Here is a 26422-nt window from a genome sequence, read left to right as displayed (position 1 = left end):
ACTGACGGTTTTACATTTCCTAGCCGACAAGGGGCACAAGGTGTACCCTTCAAAGCTGCAATTCTGTGTCCAGCAAGTTGTGTACCTTGGGCACTTGCTGTCCAAGGGGGGAAGACAGCTTACACCTGACCGCATCCAGTTAATTATAAACATGCCACCACCCAAGACACAAAAGGAGGTGCGGGCCTTTATAGGCCTCACTTCGTACTGTAGGCAGTGGATCCCTCAATATGCATTTCTAGCAAAACCACTCATTCAGTTGACAACACAGGAGGCAGCGACATCGACTGTCCTCCCTTGGACTCAAGAACATACACAAGCTTTTGAAAGCTTAAAGAAAGCTTTATGTCAAGCACCTGTTTTAGCAACACCATGTTACAGTAAGCCTTTTACACTTTTTGTTACAGAACGTGAAGGTACTGCCTTGTCAGTACTCACTCAGGAACAAGCAGGATCACACAAACCATGTGCTTACTTTTCTAGTACGTTAGATCCCGTAGCTCAGGCTCTTCCTGCGTGCCTGAAATCAGTGGCAGCAACAGCTTTAGCGATCAGACAAAGCGATGCCATAGTATTAGGACATCAATTAACAGTACAAGTACCACATGCAGTAGAGGTTCTCTTGAACCGGACACAAACACAACACTTGACTATAGCAAGATTGACGGGTTACGAACTGACATTGTTCCAGCCACACATAGAAATCAGACGTTGTAGTACATTAAATCCTGCCACACTTTTGCCATTAAATGGAACAGACCCATTGGCACATGATTGTATTGAAGTCATTACTATTACGACGAAACCCAGACAAGACTTGACAGCTATTCCATTATCGGATCCAGACCTGACATTGTATGTAGATGGTTCATGCATGAGAACAAGTACAGGAGAGTTAGTGGCCGCTTATGCAGTCACAACAGACACTGAAATCATTGAAACGAATTGTATTAACACCTTGTCAGCTCAAGCAGCAGAGCTCATCGCTCTGACACAAGCCTGTATTCAAGCCACAAATAAGAAAGTCAACATATACACAGATTCACGTTATGCATTCGGAGTCGTCCATGACTTCGGCGTGCTTTGGCGAGAGAGAGGTTATTTAACTTCTCACGGTGCCCACATTCAACACGGACCCCTCATTCAAGCCCTACTAGATGCAATACATTTGCCTACTGCAATATCTATTATGAAATGCAAAGCCCATACAAAAGTTACCGATATTATTTCCCAAGGTAACGATCTAGCTGACCGAACAGCTAAACAGACTGCTCAGAATCAGACTCATACAACTGATTTGACAAAGACAATAGTTCCGACACCGACACACTGCATGACAGTTAAGGATCCCGCCCTTGACGTAATTGACATACAGACACATGCTACACCAGAGGAAATAAAGAAATGGACTGAACTAGGAGGGATCCAAACGGATCAAGGATGGATGACAAAGGGAAAATCTATATGGTTTCTCCCCGACTCCATGGTTCAAGTTATCATTAACACAATACATAGTCCAGCACACCTAGGAGAGAAAGCTATGCTAGACAGTATTCAACACATTTGGTTCAACAAACACTTGCGAGCAGCAGCCAAACAGAAAGTACGTACCTGCTTGATATGTTGTCAGTTCAATCCCGGTAAAAGCATTCCTGTAGAGCAAGGTGGATTTCAACCTCCCGATCACCCTTTTGAAGTCCTCCAGATGGATTATATCCAGATGGAACGATGTCGAGGATTCAAATATGTCCTCGTAGTTGTATGTGCTCTTTCCCGTTGGACAGAGGCTTATCCCGTCTCAGATTACACTGCCCCGACTACAGCCAAACAGTTAGTTCGAGAATTCTTCCCACGGTACGGTTTGCCCCGTGTCGTGTACTCAGATAACGGCCAGCCATTCTCATCCGAGCTAATGAAACACGTTTCACTTCTGTTAGGCTATCAATGGAAATTCCACTGTGTCCGGCATCCCGAGGCAGCAGGTCTCGTGGAGCGTCATAATCAAACTCTGAAAATTAGATTGTCTAAAATCTGTAGAGAAAAAGGTGTCGACTGGATAGTAGCTTTACCAGTTGCGCTCTTTTACATGAGAATGGTAGCACACTCTCGAACAGGGCTATCCCCGTATGAGGTGGTCTTCGGTAGGCCACCAAATATGTGGGGGACGCCTATACCTCGTAAAATCACAGACGTTGATTGTAATATGCTGACAGATTACCTGGCTTCCTTGATGTCTGCACTACAATCTTGTCGTTCACAGGTAGCTGCAGCTTTTCCTGATAACACTGAGGTGAAGCCCCATGAAGTGGTTCCAGGTGATCTAGTGCTTGTAAGAAACTTCGACAGGAGGAGCCCGCTGGAGCCTCGTTGGCAGTCGCCAAAACTCGTTCTTCTCACGACGAGGACAGCAGTGAAGATTGAGGGTCGCAAGGGTTGGCTACACTCGAGCCATATCAAGAAATTTCATGGACTACCGTCTGATGTGAACTTTCAGCCCTGCATTCCCTCACAGACTGATTCAAAACTCCCCCTGGTTGAAAAAACTGAAAAAGAAAATTATAAACTGAAACTAAGGTCTAGCAAGTCAGACAATTTGATTGTTTAAGTCCTCTCCAAGGTGAATCGGTTGAATTAGTCTCTGACATGTATCCTCTAGACCGAAATAGAGAGAGAAATAGACAGAAACATGCGTACTGTAAATCACTTCGTAGTCACTGCATAGTGACATTATTAATTATGTTTTTTCTAAGTCTTCTGATTATTGTTGCAAGTATACTGTTACACATGTATTACCCTATTTCCACGCGTGCTTTCAATGCTACTGCCGAACATCCTTTTAGCGAATTACCTCCGCATGAGTTGTCCTATAGATTTGCGCTGCGCAATAACACATTCATTAGTATGTTACATCATTCTCATCAGACCAGCAATGCTACCAATTGTTGGATATGTGGCCGACTCCCTCCCTATCAGAACTACAAGGGAGTTCTGCCTCTCTTTCCGTATCCATTCACACACAATGGCTCCTGTGGAGCATGGTTTAGTTAGATTAATTCCTTAGATTCAAATTCCGTAGTTTACCAGGACAACTGGGTATGGGGAAACCTGAACCTAGTTTTACTTAAAGTCTGTTACCCTAACAAGGAGGGACTTCCCAAAAGAACAGGAACTGATCTAGAAAATGAAGTATATGGATTAGGTAACTTTACACTTAACCTCATGATTCTGAATGTTGAATCCGAAGCTGTACCAGTCTTGCCCGCTATGTCAGTATTTTCAGTTAAAGGTGAATTATGTGTAAGAAAGAATGGTTCAGTACACATGGGTCATAGTAAATGTACCACTGTAATGGAATTCAGTGATCAAGGCAAGTCTACATTTAGAGCTTCTCGTCATTCCTACTTCATATGTGGCCAGACCGCATATATACGTTTACCTCTAGATTGGGATGGTACCTGTTACATTGCATTCCTTCTGCCACCTGTTTTCCTAGCCCCTCCTGATTATCACAGAAATACCCATTTAGTACACAATAGACAGCAGAGAGATCTCCCGATTGTCGACTACACTGAAACGGCATGGGAGCAGTACACAGATTTCAATAAAGGTTTCTTTCCCTACATAGGTACTGTCACTAATAGTAAGCTGATACGTAGATTAACTAGAACACTTGAAGCAGTAGTGAATGAAACTACTTCCGCCCTAGGCAACTTAACAGAGGAGCAGTCTGCGATGCGGATTGTTGTTCTTCAAAATCGTCTTGTCCTTGACGTCATCCTAGCCGATAGGGGCGGAGCTTGTAGGGTCATCGGATCAAGTTGCTGCGTTTTCATCCCAGAAAACGCGCCTTCAGTATATAAAGCCATAACTCGCCTTCATAAGATTGTAAGCCAGATACACCAGGATCCAGGCACCTGGACTTGGTCCGGTTGGCTCTGGAGCGTGTTGTCAGCCTGGGGATGGAGGATCCTATCATTCCTAGGTATTGGCCTTCTCATAATATTCAGTTGTTGCTTGTGTCTACAATGCGGGCCAGCGATTTGTGGTCTGTGTGCCACATCGTGTATTCCGCATTCAAGTTTTCATTCAAGACCTCGTAAGAAGAAAGAAGAACAGATGATGTTATACGAACAGATTGATGGATTGATGAAGATCGATATTTCATGAAGGGTCCGTAGGGGACAAGGAGGGAATGAGGAAATATGAATTTTATGATCAGTTATGTCCCCTATCTTAGACCCCAACGGCTCCATGTACATGCTACAAGTACATGTATGTTCCCTCCAGTTCCAGCTATGAAGACGCAAATACATGTGCGTCCAACGTTAACATGTCCTCTTTCAGACCCGCCATGAATGGGTCGGATATTCCGCTCCTAAGTATGATTGGCCACCGACTTTATATGGTACACTTTTCACGTTTTACAGTTCAGGCGAGTAGGCCCTGAATTCTGCCATCAAACCTTTTTCCTGCCTTCTGCCTCTGAAAGCTTCAGCCTGAGTTTGCATCTGTATCCATGAACTTTGTCCTACTCCCTGCGTGGCTAACGGTGCCTGACTCGGCCTGTTGCCTGCCAAAGACTGTATTTCACCTTCAAGTTATCTGCTCCGCTCCTCATCCAATGCATTCCTGTCTAGTAGTTTAGGTAAACATCCTTCCAGCTACCGAGCAAAGGGCCCGGCCTCACTGTCTCCGTGCAAGTAATTCATAGCCCCTGTTACCATGGAAGGCCCATGCCCCCTCGCATCTCATGTAGACACATAGACGCTTGTACACGCACTAACAGTCAGTATAGAATAGATTCTGTCTGAGAGACCTTTCCTTTTGGATAATACAGTTCCTTAAACATAAGATATTAGATACGATTTGGGATTAGGTCGTTCTGACATCCCAGACCTCTGTCTCCACATGTAGAGCTAAATGTCAAGTCCCCTTCACCCCTAGTTACACGTCAATCACACGTCATGCGGCTGCGCGCGCATCTCTGCCAAGTATTTCTGCTGACATTGCAGGATTCTCTTATGGATCCACCCACCTGTGACATCATTTTAAATGACGTTTCTAGTATACGCCTTTATGCACGCCTATTGTAACGCCTTTCTCATTACGTATGTGTATTCTTATCTTTCATATCAGCTGTTACGCCTCCTGCATCTGTCTTACTGTAATGCTTTTCATATATATATGATTACTTGTCAATAATGTATTGCCTATCCCTTCCTGAACCTTCGTGGTGATGGAATATGATTGCCTGGTTCGAACCATAACCATAATTCCTTTGTAAGGAATAAAGCCTTTAGAACCTCAAATACCACGGATTCTGCCTCTTATTTTTACTGAGTTATTCTTACTAGACTTTACCGCATAAAAAATAGTACAGGTAATTTAAATATTTACCACAGACGGATCCTTGCTGGAGAGATTTGTTCATGAGTCCCGTCTTCAGGCACTCTGAGACGGATCCTTGCTGGAGAGATGTGTTCACGAGTCCCGTCTTCAGGCACTCTGGGACGGATCCTTGCTGGAGAGATGTGTTCACGAGTCCCGTCTTCAGGCACTCTGGGACGGATCCTTGCTGGAGAGATGTGTTCACGAGTCCCGTCTTCAGGCACTCTGGGACGGATCCTTGCTGGAGAGATGTGTTCACGAGTCCCGTCTTCAGGCACTCTGGGATGGATCCTTGCTGGAGAGATGTGTTCACGAGTCCCGTCTTCAGGCACTCTGGGACGGATCCTTGCTGGAGAGATGTGTTCATGAGTCCCGTCTTCAGGCACTCTGAGACGGAACCTTGCTGGAGAGATGTGTTCACGAGTCCCGTCTTCAGGCACTCTGGGATGGATCCTTGCTGGAGAGATGTGTTCACGAGTCCCGTCTTCAGGCACTCTGGGACGGATCCTTGCTGGAGAGATGTGTTCATGAGTCCCGTCTTCAGGCACTCTGAGACGGAACTTTGCTGGAGAGATGTGTTCACGAGTCCCGTCTTCAGGCACTCTGGGATGGATCCTTGCTGGAGAGATGTTCACGAGTCCCGTCTTCAGGCACTCTGGTACGGATCCTTGCTGGAGAGATGTGTTCATGATTCCCGTCTTCAGGCACTCTGGGACGGATCCTTGCTGGAGAGATGTGTTCATGATTCCCGTCTTCAGGCACTCTGGTACGGATCCTTGCTGGAGAGATGTGTTCACGAGACCCGTCTTCAGGCACTCTGGGACGGATCCTTGCTGGAGAGATGTGTTCATGAGTCCCGTCTTCAGGCACTCTGGGACGGATCCTTGCTGGAGAGATGTGTTCATGAGTCCCGTCTTCAGGCACTCTGGGACGGATCCTTGCTGGAGAGATGTGTTCACGAGTCCCGTCTTCAGGCACTCTGGGACGGATCCTTGCTGGAGAGATGTTCACGAGTCCCGTCTTCAGGCACTCAGGGATGGATCCTTGCTGGAGAGATGTGTTCACGAGTCCCGTCTTCAGGCACTCTGGGACGGATCCTTGCTGGAGAGATGTGTTCACGAGTCCCGTCTTCAGGCACTCTGGGACGGATCCTTGCTGGAGAGATGTGTTCACGAGTCCCGTCTTCAGGCACTCTGAGACGGATCCTTGCTGGAGAGATGTGTTCACGAGTCCCGTCTTCAGGCACTCTGGGATGGATCCTTGCTGGAGAGATGTGTTCACGAGTCCCGTCTTCAGGCACTCTTGGACGGATCCTTGCTGGAGAGATGTGTTCACGAGTCCCGTATTCAGGCACTCTGGGACGGATCCTTGCTGGAGAGATGTGTTCACGAGTCCCGTCTTCAGGCACTCTGGGACGGATCCTTGCTGGAGAGATGTGTTCACGAGTCCCGTCTTCAGGCACTCTGGGATGGATCCTTGCTGGAGAGATGTGTTCACGAGTCCCGTCTTCAGGCACTCTGGGACGGATCCTTGCTGGAGAGATGTGTTCACGAGTTTCGTCCATGAGGGAGTGACGGATTGGTGGATTTCTTTCAGTAGGGGATGGGAATGGGAATGTCTAAATGTTTGGTAGGTTTCATTGAATGGATGATTTTCTGGTACACACGCGCTATTCCGCATGCCACTTAGCATCCGCATAGCTACACACTGTTTTTTTAGTTTTATTCTAGTACCTCTCCTTCACATGAGCAGCAGGCTTCAAAGCCTCATACTGTGCTGGTCTAGGGGGAGGCTTCATGTCATACAGTACTTCCCTCAAGTTCTCAATGACTCAAATGTCGGAAATAATGAATCACAAACGCACTCCAATGTATACACTAAGTATGCTTTTTGTATAAAGTCGATGGTGCTAGAGGGTTAATCCTTCTGAGAGCAAGGATGAATATACAATAGTGAAAGCGCTATCCTTCAAAAAGGGGTGTCCCCCTTAAGCACTCAAAAAAATACAGTTTATTGATTTCGTTGTCTTCCAAATGAAGTGTTTGAAGCTGTTTGCAAATAAACCTTTATTTGTCTTGAACTCAATTTTGATATTTTCAATAGTAAAACATGTCAATGAACCGTATTTAGTCCATTTAATCCATATTGTATTATTCTTAAATCATTGACGTTTTATACTTCTCAACATGTTACAACCTATCGTTAGCCCAATGCATTTCGGGCCGTAGCCCTTCTTCAGGGGAAAAAGCTCTCTGGAAATGTAAAGAAATAAAAGATGTGTCAGTCAAGGCACTGAGTTATGTGTGATGGTAATCTTGCAGTGTGATGAAAAAAATAACGTGCTCTGAAAAAGTGAACATGAATAAGTTGTGAGAGTAAATAATCATGCAGAAACAAGAAACCATACGAAATAGTAATCAAAATTTGTTTGCCGCGTGGTAGCGTGAAGTGCCGCTATGAAAATTCAAGTAAAGTCCTAATCGATGTGGTTTAGTTACCGGTGACGCGTATTGAAAAAGGATAAGTGCGTTGTTATTAGAGAAAGCATGGTGATCTGTGCGAAAACAAGACGGTGTGACTGCTAGTAAATAAAGCTGTTACCGGGCATAGTTTACTTACTACACTCGTGAATGACTGCTTGAAGAAGTATATTATCTGTAAAGCAGAAAAGTATTTAATTGACGCAACTCGAATGAACAAAATTCATCGAGTTCTAAAAACATTGGTTGTTATGCGGTGAACAGGGCTTACCTCAAAGGAATTGTGAGGTTCGGAGGTTGCAAATCGCCATGGTGACTTCCGTGAAATGCGGAAGTAAAAAGGTGTGGCTATATCTGCCCGTCTCCGCTTGTCACGTGATTGTTGGACGTGCGTTTTGAAAACATTTCTCAATATTAAAGGGAAAATGTTATAGAACTCGGCAAAGAATCAGAGTATACACAAACAAGCGTATACAAATAACTAAAAAATGAAGTAAGAAAAAGATTTAAGATCGTACGATGCGTGTAATGCTTTCTTAAGCAAACATTTACAATGCAATGGTCTCGGCATTGTTAAAGTTAGAGCTATTGGCATTGCTCATGACCCTCTCAAATGCGAGACCTATTGCATTTGCACCCACACACACATGACTCCTGTCCTTGGCTCCTGCGCAGCATCACACTCAAACTACAGCATCCATCACAGCCCTGGCTCAAACAAACTGCCAAACACTCCCAATGAATGCCTATGTTTTGTTATGGTAGAGAGAAATTCTATAACGGGTGCAGTGCCACACTGGCCAGCTTCGATGCGCTAGAATGCATCATTTACTGTTTATCATAGCGCGGACTCTGTCTAGGTTTCAGAGCGCTGTACAGGGTGTTGAATGGGCAGAAAAGCATTGATAAAACAGTTCGAGTTTATACTTGTATTAAAGCGCTTCGAAGATTCATTAGGGCTGAGTTCCACTACATCCAAGAAGAGCTAGAGGACGTGACCTAAGAAGGAATCGTACTAAGAAGCAGAATAGTGATCCCCAAGAGCCTGTGAAAGCAGGCCACACGTCAAGCTGATCATCAACCCACCCGGAGTGACCAAAACCCCCAAGAAGCCAGCCAAAGAGCTAGGACCGCTGAATGGCCAAACCAACAACCGTCCACAGTGAAATGACATTGATGACTCATCGAAGAGATATAGACTCATGCCAAGAACCTGAGCTAGTGGTTAGAAGGGGAGGGGAGTGGCGTCGGGCACTAGGACCCAACAAAAGTGATTTGAGTGCCAGGGCCTGAAATGACCAACCTCAAAGAGAACACATAGCAGGGGTAGGAGTGGCGAGGAGAGAGCTGTAAGGGACAATGTCGGCCTACCTGGCCGATAAGTCGTGGGAGCACCCAGCATTCCACCCCCTCGGGGGGAAAAAACCTTGTATTAAAATGACACTCTCCCCTCCCCCACCACGACACACTACACCACTTCACTTTCTGGGGCCACAGGTGGGATGGATTGATCTTTGCTGGAACCTATCGCCATTCTCCATGCAGTTAGCTACACTGTCTTTTACATGGTCTCAGTCTGACCGTATCCCGCTGTCCTCCTGCGTGCGGACAAATTCACGGGCTCCCCATGAAGGAAGGCCACACTTCCTCACTTATTATATTTTTTACGAAAATGCAAAAATGTGATTAAACGCCAATGGAAAACCAAACTAATTTTTCCTGCAGTACAAGTGGCACACTCCCTAGAAAGCGCATGCTCACTGGACCCCATTAACAAATAGATCTACAATTTCTCCAGAAAGCCCCGAGAGTAAATCCTGGGTTCACGTTGGGGAAACAATACATTTTGCTTTTTAACCTTAGCATGACTACAAATGTAGTAGTTTCATTATTAGCATTAACATCATTGGTTAATTGTTGCTATTAGTATATGATGAACATTATTAATAACTAACGCTACAATCATTATTATTCTCATTGCATTATTATTATAAGGTTTTTCATGTTGTAGCTGAAGTGAACTTCCCTTTTAGCTTCACGTTGCTATGGCATATTCGTCGGCGTTGATGCGTTGTAGCTGCTTCCCACCATGGAGCATCGCTGAAAGAATTCTTGTTAAATTCCAGTAGATGGCGCTGACACTCCTAAGGAAAAAAAATCGTCTCCTTTCCTATTCACATAGGACCTGCTGATGCCGCAGGCAGCTACAATCCATCCCACTCACGTGTGAGATCTCAGTCTGCTGATGGAAAACATATTTGCAGAGCTGCACACCTCCGTCCTCGGGGCCGGAGAGCAGAAGAAGTGAACTCACAGGTTCATAAGCTGAATTAACCGCGGCGCCGGGTAGAATGTCAGCCTCTGGCACAGCACTGGGACAGGCTTATTTCTCATGATGGAGGCTGCAGTCATACAGTTTTAGCGGCCGGCTCTCGCGGTAGTTCTGTGTGCATTCTGCGTCGGGGTTGCGTAACTTTTTTGACGCGGACTCGACAAAAAAATTCATTTTGGCAATTAAAAAGCTACGGAAATGTGCTGATTCGTTACAACAAAAACAAGCACACCACTGCCTTTCTCCGAGGTGAAGCAGAAATGCCTTGGAGAAACGCAGTGGCGTTTTTGGATTCGGGGGCGTGTATTTCTTTTTCTCTCCTCTTGCCATTGGCTGGAGGAGATAATGAGAAAAGTAGCAAAAAACACGCCCCCGAATCCAAAAAGGACGGGGCCTGTTCGGAGAGATAAACCTCTTCTCCAATGGCTGGCCAGCATTCAAGAGGCCAGCCAATGGAGAAGAGGGGCGGGTTCAAGCCTCTCTTTTCCAAGTCATTAAATCTCGGACCGAGACTGCGCAAGCGCAGCCTTCGAGCCAAGACCTAAAAATGATAAGAGACTGTTGGTGTGAACAGTTTGGAAAAAATCTAAATATTATAAAAATAAAAAAGGGTGTAATAGTTCTCAAAAAATATTGAAAATAGGACAGTGGATCACGTGATCATAGAAATAGAAGAGTTTGTAGTTCAGTCGCTAACAGTCCTGAGAAATGTTCTGTAGTGCATAATAGTGATGAATACTGTTGAATAGAGAAATATTTTCAGACGATGTCTGAAAGTACAAATGGATAAGGACATAAATAATGTGAATGTTATACCTGACTAATTTACAAATAATAAATGATTAAACATAAAAATAAACATAATGAAGACCATAAAAAGTACCGTAGAATACAGTAATCAATATCAACAACATTGGCAAACATTTCATGCTGTTAATATCGCAAAGAAAGCAACTCAATTCAAGTTTTTCGTTAAGCCCGAACGGGTTAGTAGTGTTCAAGCGATAAATCCATGATGTCTCTCGTTGTAATAGAAATTTTGTGTGGTCGCGACCAGACATGACTGTGATTTGATCCAAGATGCAAAAACGTAGTTGACTTATGTTATGCTTAAATTCCTTAAAGTGGACTGCCACTGGGGATTTGATGTTGCCAGTACGTATGTTGCTCTTATGTTCATTGATACGTATTCTCACTTTTCGTTCAGTTTTTCCGATGTACACTAGTCCGCATGGTCATTTCAAAAGATAAATGACGTTGGCGCTGTTACAATTGGCAGTTACTTTAAATTTAATTGGAATTCCTGTGTGTGGATGCCGAATGGTGTCCTCTTTAATGATGGCATTACAGTTCCCGCAATTGTAGCATGGTACAGTGCCTTTGAATGTACGAGGTTCCTTTGGCTGATTCTTCAAAATTTGTTGAATATTTCGGGTGCGTTGATACGCAAATCTGGGATTCAGATCACCATGCTTTCTGTAATAACAACGCACTGATCCTTTTTCAATACGCGTCACCGGTAACTTAACCACATCGATTAGGACGTTACTTGAATTTTCATAGCGGCACTTCACGCTACCACACGGCAAACACATTTTGATTACTATTTTGTATGGTTTCTTCATTCTGCATGATTATTTACTCTCACAACCTATTCATGTTCACTTTTTCAGAGCACGTTATTTTTTTCATCACACTGTAAGATTACCATCACACATATAACTCAGTGCCTTGACCGACACATCTTTAATTTCTTTACATTTTCATTTTCAGAGAGCTTTTTAACCCTGAAGAAGGGCTACGGCCCGAAATGCATTGGGCTAACGATAAGTTGTAACATGTTGAGAAGTATAAAACGTCAATGATTTAAGAATAATTCAATATGGACTAAATACGGTTCATTGACATGATTTATTTTTGAAAATATCAAAATTGAGTTCCAGACAAATAAAACTTTATTTGCAAACAGCTTCCTACACTTCATTTGGAAGACAACTAAATCAATAAACTGTATTTTTTTGAGTGCCTAAGGGGGACGCCCCTTTTTGAAGGATAGCGCTTTCACTATTTCAAATAAATGTGTCATACTGTGGAAATTGCAAGGACCCCCTCTACCTAAACCCTTTCAACCCCCAGAGGGGAAATAACCCTCACTAATGCAATAGGGTCTACCAGCATCAGTCACTGTTAGAGTACACTCATAACAATCAGTTAAAAGTCCCTGTATCAATTGTCTGGTAAATGAGAGCTCACAACCCAACTCGACAAAACTTAGCAGACAAGTCAAACAACAATATACTCTTATCTATCCTGGGATCTTGGACTGCGACGAGTCTGATTACAAATTCAACTGCTCCGCACTAAGCACATACAAATTCACATCCTTAAGCCACAGGCATCCCCACAATGTATGACACACAACTTCAACACAACACTGCAAGCTTGACATAAACAATTGAACCCCACAACACTATAAATACTCGCTCCTCCACCACTGTAAGTTCCTTCAGCACCAACTGGCCACCATCGGCCTTCAAAGTAGAGCCATGGACTTTGAGGACATGGGCAAATTTCGGCTCGGGTAAGGTCCAGTAAAGTCTAGATCACGGGTACTCATAGTACGGCCCGCGTGCTGCCAGCGGCCTGGCAAGCCTTCCTTTTTGGACCGCGGACCTTGCAGACATTGTGCCTGTGTTTTTAAAAAAAAAATTTGAAGAGTGCCAGCAAACATGGACTCCGCTCTATGGGGGCCAGGCGATTCCAGCGATAGTCAGAGTGGAGCTGCAGGGGCGCTAAGAAGAGGTGAAAGGTGCCTTCTTTGGAGGGCAATCTAGTAGTGGTGCCTAGGATAAAAAAGGCCAGCTGGGGAGGAAAGCTGTTTTCATATGGTGCTGCTACTGCATGGAACGGTCTGCCAGCACATATGAGAAAAATGGAGGAACTTTTCTCTTTCAGAAAGGGCTTGAAGACGTGGCTGTTTGGGGATTAGACACTCGCTCTCCAGGGATGATCAGTTTCTCAGCGCCAGGACACCTTTGGGTATAAGCGCGCTTTATAAGCTCCTAATAATAATAAATACAACAAAGCCTCATTAACAAGTAAATGGTCTTTTAAAGACTTGAGAAGTACTCGGGTGCGGCTGTGTGTGTGCCCGGGAAGTTGTCTCAGCCCGGGCTGCCACACGCACAGGGTGAGGTGAAAGAGGGTGACGGAGGACAGCAGGGTGTGAGAGCCGGGTGAAGTGACTGAGGGCAGCAGGGAGTGAGAGCCGGGTGAGGTGACGGAGGGCAGCAGGGAGTGAGAGCCGGGTGAGGTGACGGAGGGCAGCAGGGAGTGAGAGCTGGGTGAGGTGACGGAGGGCAGCAGGGAGTGAGAGCTGGGTGAGGTGACGGAGGGCTGCAGGGAGTGAGAGCTGGGTGAGGTGACGGAGTGCAGCAGGGAGTGAGAGACGGGTGAGGTGACTGAGGGCCGCAGGGAGTGAGAGCTGGGTGAGGTGACGGAGGGCAGCAGGGAGTGAGAGCCGGGTGAGGTGTGCGTTAAGAGCCCGTGCTGTGATGTTTCCCGCCAGCCTGTAGTTGGAGGGTTGAGCCAAGGCCAGGGAGCTCAGGCCTGGTCTCTGCTCTCTCAGCACAGCGCACAAACGCTCACCGCCAGGTTGGCCCTATATATAATTGATGCATGTATACCTACACGGACGGGTGACTGGTGCCAAAGGGGGGCTTTGATCTGACAGCTCGGGGGTGAGAGTCAGAATTAAAGCCAGCAACAGATGTGACCCCAGGCCCAGTGGTGGAACACAAACCCCGCGAAGCAGCAAATTCAGAGAGAAAACAAGTTGGCTTTTACATTACACAGGGAGAGGGGGAGTGGGGGGGCTGTCTCTGGGCTGGTGACAGTGACATGGAGACGCAGTACGGGTGCACTCCCCGAGGCACAGAGACAGAGACAGAAACAGACAGCTAGATAGAGATAGAGACAGAGACAGACAGAGACGTGGACAGACTGACAGATAGAGACCGAGACAGATAGAGGCAGAGAGAGATAGAGCTAGATAGAGGCAGAGACAGGGACAGATAGAGGCCGAGACAGATAGACATAGAGACAGAGACAGATAGAGGCAGAGACGGGGGCAGACAGATAGAGACAGACAGAGACGGAAAGGGAGACAGAGGGAGGGAGACAGGGACAGACAGAGACAGGGACAGACAGACAGATAGAGGCAGGGACAGACCGCTAGAGACCGAGACAGACAGAGAGGCAGAGAGACAGAGAAGTGGAGAGGGAGACGGAGAGGGAGGGTGACGGAGCGAGAGGGAGGGAGACAGAGGGAGCCAGAGAGATGGGGAGACAGAGGGAGCCAGAGAGAGAGGGAGACAGAGGGAGGGAGTCAGGGGGAGACGGAGGGAGAGGGAGATCGAGGGAGGGAGGGAGAGCGAGGGAGAGCGAGGGAGAGGGAGGGAGGGAGAGGGAGGGAGAAAGATAGAGGTAGAGAGAGGGAGACAGAGTGAGTGAGACAGAGGGATAGAAAGAGGGAAGGAGACCGAGAGAGGGAGAAAGATTGAGAGAGAGGGAGAGACAGACAGACAGAGAGAGAGAGACAGACCGAGAGAGAGACAGACCGAGAGAGAGAGACAGACAGAGAGAGAGAGAGAGACAGAGAGAGACTGAGACAGACGGAGAGAGAGAGACAGAGAGAGGGAGGGAGACACAGAGAGAGAGAGAGAGGGAAACAGACAGAGTGAATGAGACGGAGGGAGGGGGAGAGAGGGAGATATATATAGATGTAGATATATGTGTATGCCGGGTCTGGGGGCTCAGTGGACGAAGGCATCCGCTGCAGGGGCCTGTGTTCAACCTCATGCTCTTAGCAAACTTCCATCCTTGTCAGGACAACAGAACGGTCCATGCATTCCTGTGTCCTTGGTTGTATCCCTGCACAGGCTGTACAGAGCGGTCCACGCATTCCTGTGTCCTTGGTTGTATCGCTGCACAGGCTGTACAGAGCGGTCCACGCATTCCTGTGTCCTTGGTTGTATCACTGCACAGGCTGTACAGAGCGGTCCACGCATTCCTGTGTTCTTGGTTGTATCACTGCACAGGCTGTACAGAGCGGTCCACGCATTCCTGTGTCCTTGGTTGTATCACTGCACAGGCTGTACAGAGCGGTCCATGCATTCCTGTGTCCGTGGTTGTATCCCTGCACAGGCTGTACAGAGCGGTCCATGCATTCCTATGTCCTTGGTTGTATCACTGCACAGGCTGTACAGAGCGGTCCACGCATTCCTGTGTTCTTGGTTGTATCACTGCACAGGCTGTACAGAGCGGTCCACGCATTCCTGTGTCCTTGGTTGTATCACTGCACAGGCTGTACAGAGCGGTCCATGCATTCCTGTGTCCGTGGTTGTATCCCTGCACAGGCTGTACAGAGCGGTCCATGCATTCCTATGTCTATGGTTGTATCGCTGCACAGGCTGTACAGAACGGTCCATGCATTCCTGTGTCTATGGTTGTATCGCTGCACAGGCTGTACAGAACGGTCCATGCATTCCTGTGTCTATGGTGGTATCTCTGCACAGGCTGCACAGAGCGATCCATGCATTCCTTTGTCCTTGTTTGTATCACTGCACAGGCTGTACAGAACGGTCCATGCATTCCTATGTTCTTGGTTGTAACGCTGCACAGGCTGTACAGAGCGGTCCATGCATTCCTATGTCCATGGTTGTATCGCTGCACAGGCTGTACAGAGCGGTCCACACATTCCTTTGTCCTTGGTTGTATCACTGCACAGGCTGTACAGAGTGGTCCATGCATTCTTATGTCTGTGGTTGTATCACTGCACAGGCTGTACAGAGCGGTCCATGCATTCTTCTGTCCGTGGTTATATCACTGCACAGGCTGTACAGAACGGTCCATGCATTCCTGTGTCCATGGTTGTATCACTGCACAGGCTGTACAGATCGGTCCACGCATTCCTGTGTTCTTGGTTGTATCACTGCACAGGCTGTACAGAGCGGTCCACGCATTCCTGTGTCCTTGGTTGTATCACTGCACAGGCTGTACAGAGCGGTCCACGCATTCCTGTGTCCTTGGTTGTATCCCTGCACAGGCTGTACAGAACGGTCCATGCATTCCTATGTCCTTGGTTGGATCACTGCACACGCTGTACAGAGCGGTCCATGCATTCCAATGTCTATGGTTGTATCGCTGCACAGGCTGTACAGAACGGTCCATGCATTCCTGTGTCTATGGTTGTATCGCTGCACAGGCTGTACAGAGCGATCCATGCATTCCTTTGTCCTTGTTTGTATCACTGCACAGGCTGTACAGAACGGTCCATGCATTCCTATGTTCTTGGTTGTAACGCTGCACAGGCTGTACAGAGCGGTCCATGCATTCCTATGTCCATGGTTGTATCGCTGCACAGGCTGTACAGAGCGGTCCACACATTCCTTTGTCCTTGGTTGTATCACTGCACAGAGCGGTCCATGCATTCTTATGTCCGTGGTTGTATCACTGCACAGGCTGTACAGAGCGGTCCATGCATTCTTATGTCCGTGGTTATATCACTGCACAGGCTGTACAGAACGGTCCATGCATTCCTGTGTCCACGGTTGTATCACTGCACAGGCTGTACAGAGCAGTCCACGCATTCCTTTGTCCTTGGTTGTATCACTGCTTAGGCTGTACAGAGCGGTCCACGCATTCCTATGTTCTTGGTTGTATCACTGCTTAGGCTGTACATAGCGGTCCACGCATTCCTTTGTCCTTGGTTGTATCACTGCACAGGCTGTACAGAGCGGTCCATGCATTCCTATGTCCGTGGTTGTATCCCTGCACAGGCTGTACAGAACGGTCCATGCATTCCTGTGTCCGTGGTTGTATCGCTGCACAGGCTGTACAGAGCGGTCCATGCATTCCTGTGTCCTTGGTTGTATCACTGCACAGGCTGTACAGAGCGGTCCATGCATTCCTATGTCCGTGGTTGTATCACTGCACAGGCTGTACAGAGCGGCCCATGCATTCCTATGTCCACGGTTGTATCACTGCACAGGCTGTACAGAGCGGTCCATGCATTCCTATGTCCGTGGTTGTATCACTGCACAGGCTGTACAGAGCGGTCCATGCATGCCTATGTCCGTGGTTGTATCCCTGCACAGGCTTTACCGAGCGATCCATGCATTCCTATGTCCTTGGTTGTATCACTGCACAGGCTGTACAGAGCGGTCCATGCATTCCTATGTCCGTGGTTGTATCCCTGCACAGGCTTTACCGAGCGATCCATGCATTCCTATGTCCGTGGTTGTATCCCTGCACAGGCTTTACCGAGCGATCCATGCATTCCTATGTCCATGGTTGTATCACTGCACAGGCTGTAGAGAACGGTCCATGCATTCCTATGTCCTTGGTTGTATCACTGCACAGGCTGTCCAGAACGATCCATGCATTCCTGTGTCCGTGGTTGTATCACTGCACAGGCTGTACAGAGCGGCTCATGCATTCCTATGTCCTTGGTTGTATCACTGCTTAGGCTGTACGGAGCGGTCCACGCATTCCTTTGTCCTTGGTTGTATCACTGTACAGAGCGGTCCATGCATTCTTATTCCGTGTAGAGGTTAAAGATGATGGGAGAAAGAATAGAACCCTGAGGTACTCCGCTGGAGACAGGGAATTTCTGTGATCTTGTGGAACCTATTTGCATGAACGGATTCCAGTTGGTGATGTAGGATGCGAACTATTTAAAGACCGTGCCTGAAAATCTCACTCATTTTTTCAAGGTATTGATCAGAGCTGGATGATCGTCTGTGTCGAAGGCTACAGAGAGGTCCAGGAACAGGACCATAAGGTTGAGAGTTTTTCTTGTTGTTGACGAGGAGGGTGTTGTCGACTACTTGGAGTGTGGCTGTGTCAGGGCTGCAGCGTGGCATGAAGACAGGTTGGTCCTCCTGTAGAAAATTACTCTTGCTGATTCGCTCCTGTAGAGTGTGGCCGCTGCTTTCTTGTTGATCTTCCCTTCAAATGAAAGGCAGGTAACAGGTTAGACTTCTGTGAGGTCGGCCAGGCCCTGGGATGGCTTTTCAGCAGTGGAAAGATCTTAAGAGTGTCGGAGAGTGTTCCTTGGCTGAAGGAGATGCTGACAATGTGGTGCATTTTGATGATAGATGAAGGAAGGGTCTTCTTATGATCAGAGGTTCTCTAGACTAAAGTTTAGGATATTGGGGAGACCCATGTACGAGACTGAATTGAAGAAGATCCATTGACGGGTGTGGCAGTGGGGGATGGTGAAGTGGAGGGCTTGTGGAAGTGGCAATAACGTTAGATATGCTATGTTGATTTTGGTAAAAAAGGATTTAGCTGCTATGGTGAAGGATCTGCAGTTTGTGTTTTTAGTAGGTTGTTTGACTTCTCCTGTTTTCACACTCCGCCATCTCTGTTTCAGAAGACTGTTGGATGGAGTGGAGGGATATTTTTCTTCTAATTGGGTGCAGCTATTAGGAGACGCTGATTGAAAGTGATCTGACATGTTACCTTTGTGTTGGGTTGTTGATGAGTTCTGTTATTTCCAGTGTGTTGAGTAGTGTGCAGAAGGATTCCTTCATGCATTTTGTATTGGAGTTGCCAAGAAGGTGGAAGTCTCTGAGGAATGTGGGTGACTGCATTGGATGGAGGCAGAGGTGATGTCTGAAGTTTCTTCTATTAAGTGCTTGCTTGGTCCGGGTCGTCTGTAGATCAGTTAAAAGGATGCTATTTAGGAGATTGATAGAGGGAAGTGGCAGGAGTGGAGCTTGAAAGAGTTTGGTATGGTAGAGTTACTAAGAGTGAGGGTCAGAATGTCCTGTGTGTAGCATTCTCCCCAGGCTGGGCAAATGCCTACGCCACACACGGAGGGTAGATTTACACGCCTTTATTCATCAGTGTGTAAACGCGAACTCAACGTTCCAAACCTGTCTCCCTTTCCCTGCATTCGAACATTCATGTCTAAGTGTAGAATCCATCTGAAGCCAAAAGGGTCCCGCCATTTCTAACTCACAAGAATCCTCCCCCTTTGTTAAAAAACAATCTCTCTGCTCCCCATCTCCCTCTTTGTTAAAAAACAAATTGCCAAATCTAAATGTTTCCATGCAGTTAGGCTTAAAGTATGCACAGTGGGCCCCGATACACGAAGGTAAACTTAGATGTTTGGTCTAAACTTAGTTATTTTGAACAACAACGGTCCCTCGAGAGTTCAAGATAAGAAGGCGGAATGAATATAGACTCAATCAGTACTATATTGAAGAGACTTGTCCAGCCGGACAGAGGTCAAATATTTACTTATAAGTAGATAAACGGGCATAATACCCGTTGTCCTGATGATGATCCGTGTATTCCCCCAATGGATCGAAACGCCGTCAACACTTTAATAACACCTTATACGCCCTAAATATTTTATTTGAAAGTGTAAAGGTGTTCTACGCGATTTGTTTCCTTGAAATTGTTTACTGTTTCCTCATAACAAACCATGAGCTTTGCCTGAGCCTCCTGTTGCTTTGTTTTGTCTTGCATTCCTTCCAGGTTGGTCGAACAGTTCACTGGCTTGTGTCCCACTTTATGTACTAATGTTTAAATGTTTGTTTATCTACTTATAAGTAAATAATTGACCTCTGTCCGGCTGGACAAGTCTCTTCAATATAGTACTGATTGAGTCTATATTCATTCCGCCTTCTTATCTTGAACTCTCGAGGGACCGTTATTGTTCAAAATAATTAACTCCCAGGGTCCCTGGTCGACCTTTCTTGGGTGCCCTTGTTGAATTATAATATGGTCTAAACTTAGGCCAAACGTCTACGTTTACAACTCTGGGAATTCACAAACAATCCGAGTGCGAACTAAAAGATGGTACCTGTAAATGCTCTTTGTGAATTCCCAAAGTCATAACCTTAGACGTTTGGTCTAAGTTTAGACCATAAGTCTAAGTTTACCTTTCTGATTCGAGCCCAGTGTCTTTATCAAGTACAAGTAAGTGCCAGTGATGAAGCTAGTTTGCATGGAACAAGATTTCAGGTCCTTTTAGGCAAGAACAGGTCCAAAGAAGTGACACCGTTGTCTGTCTCCTTGGCTGTGATACTTGGGGCTGGTGCTTACAATCCTGATATGTGCGACTGGTACTTACAATCTGGATATGTTTGGGTGGTACTCACAGTATTAATGTATGACTGGCACGTACAGTCTGCGCACATGGGGCAGAAACTCTAGTGACTCTTTTCTGTAAGTAAGACCGCACTCTACAGATCTACACTTATTTCTTGCGCTCTCATCCCTGCAGGTGAAACTTCAAGAGTGGCGGCGTCTTCTGAAGAAAGAGGAAGAATATATTCTGGAGTCGAAACTCAAGGATGAGGAACAATATAAAACCATGAGGGTGAGCGGCTGCAGGGAGTGCTGTGTCTCTGTGTGTCTGTCTATGTCTGTGCCCGTGTCTTTGTAAGGACACACAGAGGCTGATGAGTGACCCTACAGACTGGGACAAGGTTTCCACCTGATAAATCTACTGACCAGAGTCACTGTGCTTGGATATTGGGGCTGAAATCGGCCAAGGGTCCATCCTAAAATAAATAAAAACAAGAATTACTTTCTGACCTTAAGATAGCACCTACATACTTACATGGTGTGTGTTAGTGTATATGTGCACAGGTGGGGCATTATTTGGCTGTAAATATGTACCAGTGTGTGTGTGCGTGTGCGTGTGCATGTATGCATGTTTATGCTTAGGTGTTCATGTATGGATGGTCCTGGAGTTATTCATGGGAGTGCATGCATGTCTGCACATCTCTATTTGTGTGTTTTTGTGGGCATGGATGTGTTTTCTGTGTGTCTGTGTATGCATGTATATATTGCGATTCATAGATGCATGTGCTCATATGGGTACCTGTGTGTTTGAAGGTTGGGTAAGCTTTAGTTTGGATTTATTGGTTGTGGGTTTGTACTTGCATATTTGAATGCCTGTCTAGGGGATTTCATATCGCAAAGTCTGGTGGTATTTGTGAGTTTGCAAATGCATGTGCATCTGTATGTGTGTGTGCGTCTGTGAGCTTGTGTATTCATAAGTTGGGAGTTATACATCATTGAGATTATGTAAGCTTCTCTGTGTCAGTATGTATATGTATAGGTGTGCCAATGTGAGAGTGTGAATTTGCGGAGTTTGTGTATGCACGGTCTGGAGATGTTCATCTGTGTTGTACAACGGTCTATGGATATTTGTGTGAGTGCACACATTTATGTGTGCATCTGTATGAGTTTGTGCCTCTGTGAGTTTGTGTATGCGTGGGTCTGGAGTTATACTTCTGTGAGATTTTAAATGCATCTGCGTGTAAGTATGTGCACACATGGGTATATCTGTGAGCCTGTGTATGAATGGAGTGAAGATTTCCCTCTGTGAGTTTGTACAAGCATTTGTATGTGAGTGTGCACCTTAATGTGTGCATCTGTATGAATGTGTACCTCTGATCGTATGTGTATGCATGGATCTGGAGTTATCTATCCACCCATCGAGCAAGCACGGTGTAAGACTCTTCCTAAACCGAGGATTTAGTAATGTAATCGTGCTCCGGTGTTGTTTATACATCATCAGCCACTGACCTTGGACATTCTCTGTTCTGCTCAATCCTCATTGCAAGGTTTTCCTGCAACAGTCTATTTAATCGGTCATATTTTATGCCTTTATTAGACCTCTCTTACAGGGATAGGACATAGCTGATTGGAATGTCCCAGGATAACTGGTGCACTTAACCCTGTCTCAGGCTGGAAGAAAGGGCAGGCCTGTAACGTGGACGCACAACTAGCATAGATGCACATTTATCACCGCTCTGACACGGCCACTGGTCGCGATATTTAAGTTTTGCATAGGGCTGTCTGTAGTGATAGAGTTAACAAGGGTGTCATTGCCATACACATTTCATGATAAGTGTTTAACTCACAGTTTTTGTAAAGAGTTTTTCCTAAAATACACTCTTTATTCTGCAATGATTGTTACCTCGCATGTCACTATGCCGCCTGATAGTACTGGCAACTGAGTGACGCGTTCATTGCTGCAAAGTGCTTGTCACCAGATCATAGCCCTGCACAGGCACTGCCAGACCACAATCAAGGGTATTGATCATGTTGGTTGAGGTCGTTTGCCTCTAGTGTCCTGGGGTCTGTCCTACTTTAGCTCAAAACTGAGCCAAGGACATCCCTTTCTGCACTTGATTCTTACGATAGTGAGATCGAGCAGTCAAAGTCTTTTCACTGAAGTAGAGGGCAAGGCAAGCATTCAGAACTAAACAGTCAACCAACAGACACAATAATGTAATGTCTACCCCTGCTCTTATTTTTAGTAAGAAATAAAGTCCTTTCAGCTCCCCACAAAAAAATACTAAACAGTTCAATAAAGGTACAATTGCAGGGTTGCAATGAACAATCCCAAAAAAAGTTTAGCACCACCTCTGGTTCCCTTTACCCTCTATAGGAGTGCTAATGTCTATACTATGTCAAGAAGTCAAGCCCCTTTTCAAGAAATCTTACAATGACACCAGCAAACTCAAGAACTACCATCCCATCTCTCTGTTCCCCATTTCCACAAAAGTCCTCAAAAAGGCCATCAAGTCATAGAGCACCTGGAGATCAACAATCTTCTGGACCTTTCCCAATCTGGATTCCGGACAACCACAGCACTGAAACCTCCCTGATCGACGCCACTAATGACATTAGATCCCTCCTTGACTGGGGAGAAACAACAGCTCTGATCCTTCTCAACCTCTCAGCAGCATTCAGCACCGTATCCTACCACAACCTTATCAACAGGCTTTATCATATCGAAACCTAAGGAGATTATCGAGCCGTATATCGGATGTGGCAGGGGCGGAGCTGCCTCACCCGGCATGAAGCTGCTTGGCATTCTAGTGTTTGTACCTACAGCCTTCCTGCCGTCGGTTAACTTACCTTCTACTTCCAGGTCACTACACGCCATGTTCTGCCTCCTCAGCTGTGTTTTCATCGGCTTTCTCTCTTGCTTTACGGTATCGTGCATGGCCGCTCCCGCTCAGCTCCTGAACATCCCTGCAGAGACAAGAAAGGAAAACCAGGACATTCATAGGACCACATTTTCCAGTCTCCTTGGTGGTAACACACTCTGCGTTTAATTGATGATAAGTGTAGTTTCATGCAGAAATTATCAGATCACAGTACTTCGCCTCAGGAGTCCGCCATTCTGGCACATGGTGGTGATAATCCTAAGGACAAAATGTAAGAGCCATAATAATTCTTGTCTCTAAGACACTAAAGAATTAAGTACACGGAAACTTACTAAGGCTCTATATATTTTTAGGTCTCGCTGAGCCAGCGCATGCACTGCGAGAAATTTAGTGAGTGGCTTTTGAAAGTGCTTCTACAGGCTTTTCCTGGCCTCAAGCTTGCGTGCGCGTGCACGCGCGCAGCCGCCGCGTGGGTTTCTGTCAAGGCACATTAAGCCTTGCGTGCCTCTCGCGGGGCGTGGGGGGTGGGGGAGGGGGTGTATGTGTGTCTGTCTGTCTGTCTGTCCTTGTGTCTTTGTTTTCCCCTGACTAGAAATGCCAATGGTGAGGTTTGCTTGGCTCGTAAATTTTTACACAAAGATCTGCCGCGACCCTACACTTTAATGAATTTGCATAGGCAGCAGAGAACACTTGACATTAACACTATTAGGATGTTTTTTTAATTTACATTCCTTCCCATCCGGAATCCCCCTGGCGCCCGTGTCCGGAGTTCAGTGGTGAAGATGCGTATTCACTTATAGTGTGTTGCATGGCACGTGATTTTTCTGAACACTAGCATAACTTTGTAGGCTAAGCTTTGGTTGACGAGTTTGTACGCTATTCATACTATAGGTGCCTTTGGATTATTCCTTGCCTGTTCTACATTTTGCATGTGATTAAAATGAGGCATTATGGGACTTACAGTCCCGCTTGTTTCAACATGCTATTCATCGTTTGGCACTTGAGATCATAAACACACATTATGTGTCACATTTCGAAAGTCTGGCATATGTTCTATTGATCTTAAGCTTCAATCGCGCCTTCTTGTTAATATTTAACTCGGCATTGAGCAGCCATGCATTTTATTTCAATTACAAGTGTGTTTTACGGGTTTAGCCTTGAGCGTTTTCTATGCTAATTAAGGGATCAGCTGTATTTAATCCTATCTCCCTGACACCTCATGTTTACGCAGCATGCTTCAATTTTAAATGTTATACGAAAGGGGTTTGCGCAATTTTTTAAGATATGACAACGACAGCAGATGTTCTTATATAATGAAATCGATACATTTCCACTACAATTGTCAATTCTATACATTGCATGTATATTTCAGTGGTCTGATGATGCACTTTGCAGTTAATGGATTTATGTTAAAGGCACTATGGGTTTTTATAATTGTTTAGTTCTTATTATGACCACTTATTTTACCAAATGTATTTCACGTGTATGTATTTTGCGTGCACTTTCTCTGCTTTAATCCATGCGTATCTGTTTTCAAAAAATTGGAACCAAGATCTGGTTTCTATGTCTATGATAGTGACATAGTATAAATGTTCAAAGTAAATGGCGCTCACCAGATTGAACAAGCATTGGCATAGCCAATAGTTCTCGCTTTTGGGACCTTATAAGTGTTTAACCATGCAACAGTTAATGTTATTGCAACAAGGATATTGTGCCGCATAACTAAATACTTATACGGTCCCAAAGGCGAGACCTATTGGCTATTCCAATGCTTGTTGTATTATGTTTTTGACCTTTTTTTTGACTAGAAGAGATACAAAGTTGGAAATTGTATATGGAAGTTCGTTTTCCCTTTGATTCCATTTTTTCGACTTTTCTAGTCTGTAGTTTGAGCCTTCTATTGCCCCACAGACAGAAAGTTACAAGGTATACTTAACTCTCACACATGTAGATAGGATCTATGGTGTTCTTGATTCCTGTTGCCACATAAACCTTTACTCTCTATTCTTATTTCCTTAGATTGTATGATACTTCATTATATGCAGTCATTTGCCTACTTAACGGAAGAGGGGATTTACTCAGGTTTCCTTACACTAGTATTAAGCAATATAGACACATGCTGTTTAGAACCTATCGTAATAGCAGATTCACTGATTCCAACTTTTCCTTTCCTTTTTACTCAGAAGGCATATAGAATATATCTGGATAACATAAACATCTCTGCACTGACTCCGTAGGACCTGTGACCTTTCTCTTCCCATCCCCTCTTCCTCCATTTAACCTAGATTGCCTTTGACTAGTGTTGGGCGGTCTCGGTGGTGGGTAAAGTTGGAAACTTATCTCGGGAAATCCCTATCGCTCATGCAAAAACTAAGGTGAGATCTGACAGAGATGCTGTCAAATGGATCTCATCCTCCCTCACCGGAAGACCCCAGAGAATCCACCTACCACCTTTCCCCTCAGCACCAAGAACATCATCTGCGGCGTCCCTCTGCCCTTCTCTGTTCAACATCTACATGACTCCCTAGGCCAACATCAGCATAACTCACCGAATAAACATCATATTATTATACGCTGACAACACCTAGCTCATCCTTTGACTATAAGAAGACCCCTCCACCATGAAGGCCAACTTCCAAAGATACAGGATTGGCATCGCCTACTGGATTAAAAAAAACTACCTAAAATAACACAGACAAGACGGAAGTTATGATCTTTGGGAACAGCACCTTTCCGTGGAGCGACTCCTGGTGGCTTAACAAACTAAGGCCAGCACCCACTCCAACAGTTCAGGCTTGCAACCGTGGCATCTTCCTGGACGGCAAGCTCACCATGGAAAACCAGATCAATGCAGTCTCTTCTGCCTGCTTCCTCGCCCTTCGCATGCTCTGTAAAATCTTAAAATAGTTCATCGTCCACAACAAACGAACAATCACTCAAGCCCTAGACACCAGCCAGCTGGACTACGTAAACGTACTCTATGTAGGAGTCACAAAGTACCCCCTGAGGAGACTATAAACCTTGCCGAATTCAGCAACCAGACTCATCCTTAACCTCCCCAAACAGACCCACACCACCCCCACCTTAAGATGTTCCACTGGATCCCCATTCAGAAAAGATATCAATTTAAGATGCTCATCCAACCTACAAGGCCCTTCACAATCAAGGACCAGCGTACATCCACCACCGCCTGAACTTCCACCAACCCTCCAGACACCTGCTCTCGGCTTCCCTCT

General features: G+C 45.8%; 1 protein-coding gene and 1 long non-coding RNA gene across 2 annotated transcripts in view; one reads left to right on the top strand and one right to left on the bottom strand.

Moving 5' to 3' along the window:
* LOC146869048 (E3 ubiquitin-protein ligase TRIM39-like) overlaps window positions 1–26422 on the top strand; it is a 148500-nt gene that overhangs the window by 23820 nt on the left and 98258 nt on the right. The window contains exon 2 of the mRNA XM_085643865.1: window positions 20501–20596. Coding sequence (XP_085499991.1) covers window positions 20501–20596 — 96 coding nt within the window. The remainder of the gene's footprint in view (window positions 1–20500; window positions 20597–26422) is intronic.
* The window catches only part of LOC146869049 (uncharacterized), a 220729-nt gene that overhangs the window by 111027 nt on the left and 83280 nt on the right, over window positions 1–26422 (bottom strand). The window contains exon 2 of the long non-coding RNA XR_014979365.1: window positions 23155–23271. This is a non-coding gene — a long non-coding RNA (uncharacterized LOC146869049). The remainder of the gene's footprint in view (window positions 1–23154; window positions 23272–26422) is intronic.

The sequence above is a fragment of the Triturus cristatus genome, chromosome 1_1, assembly GCF_964204655.1.
Source record: "Triturus cristatus chromosome 1_1, aTriCri1.1, whole genome shotgun sequence".
NCBI lineage: Eukaryota > Metazoa > Chordata > Amphibia > Caudata > Salamandridae > Triturus > Triturus cristatus.
Note: the sequence above shows the minus strand (reverse complement) of the source record. Positions and strands in the feature narration are given on the sequence as shown.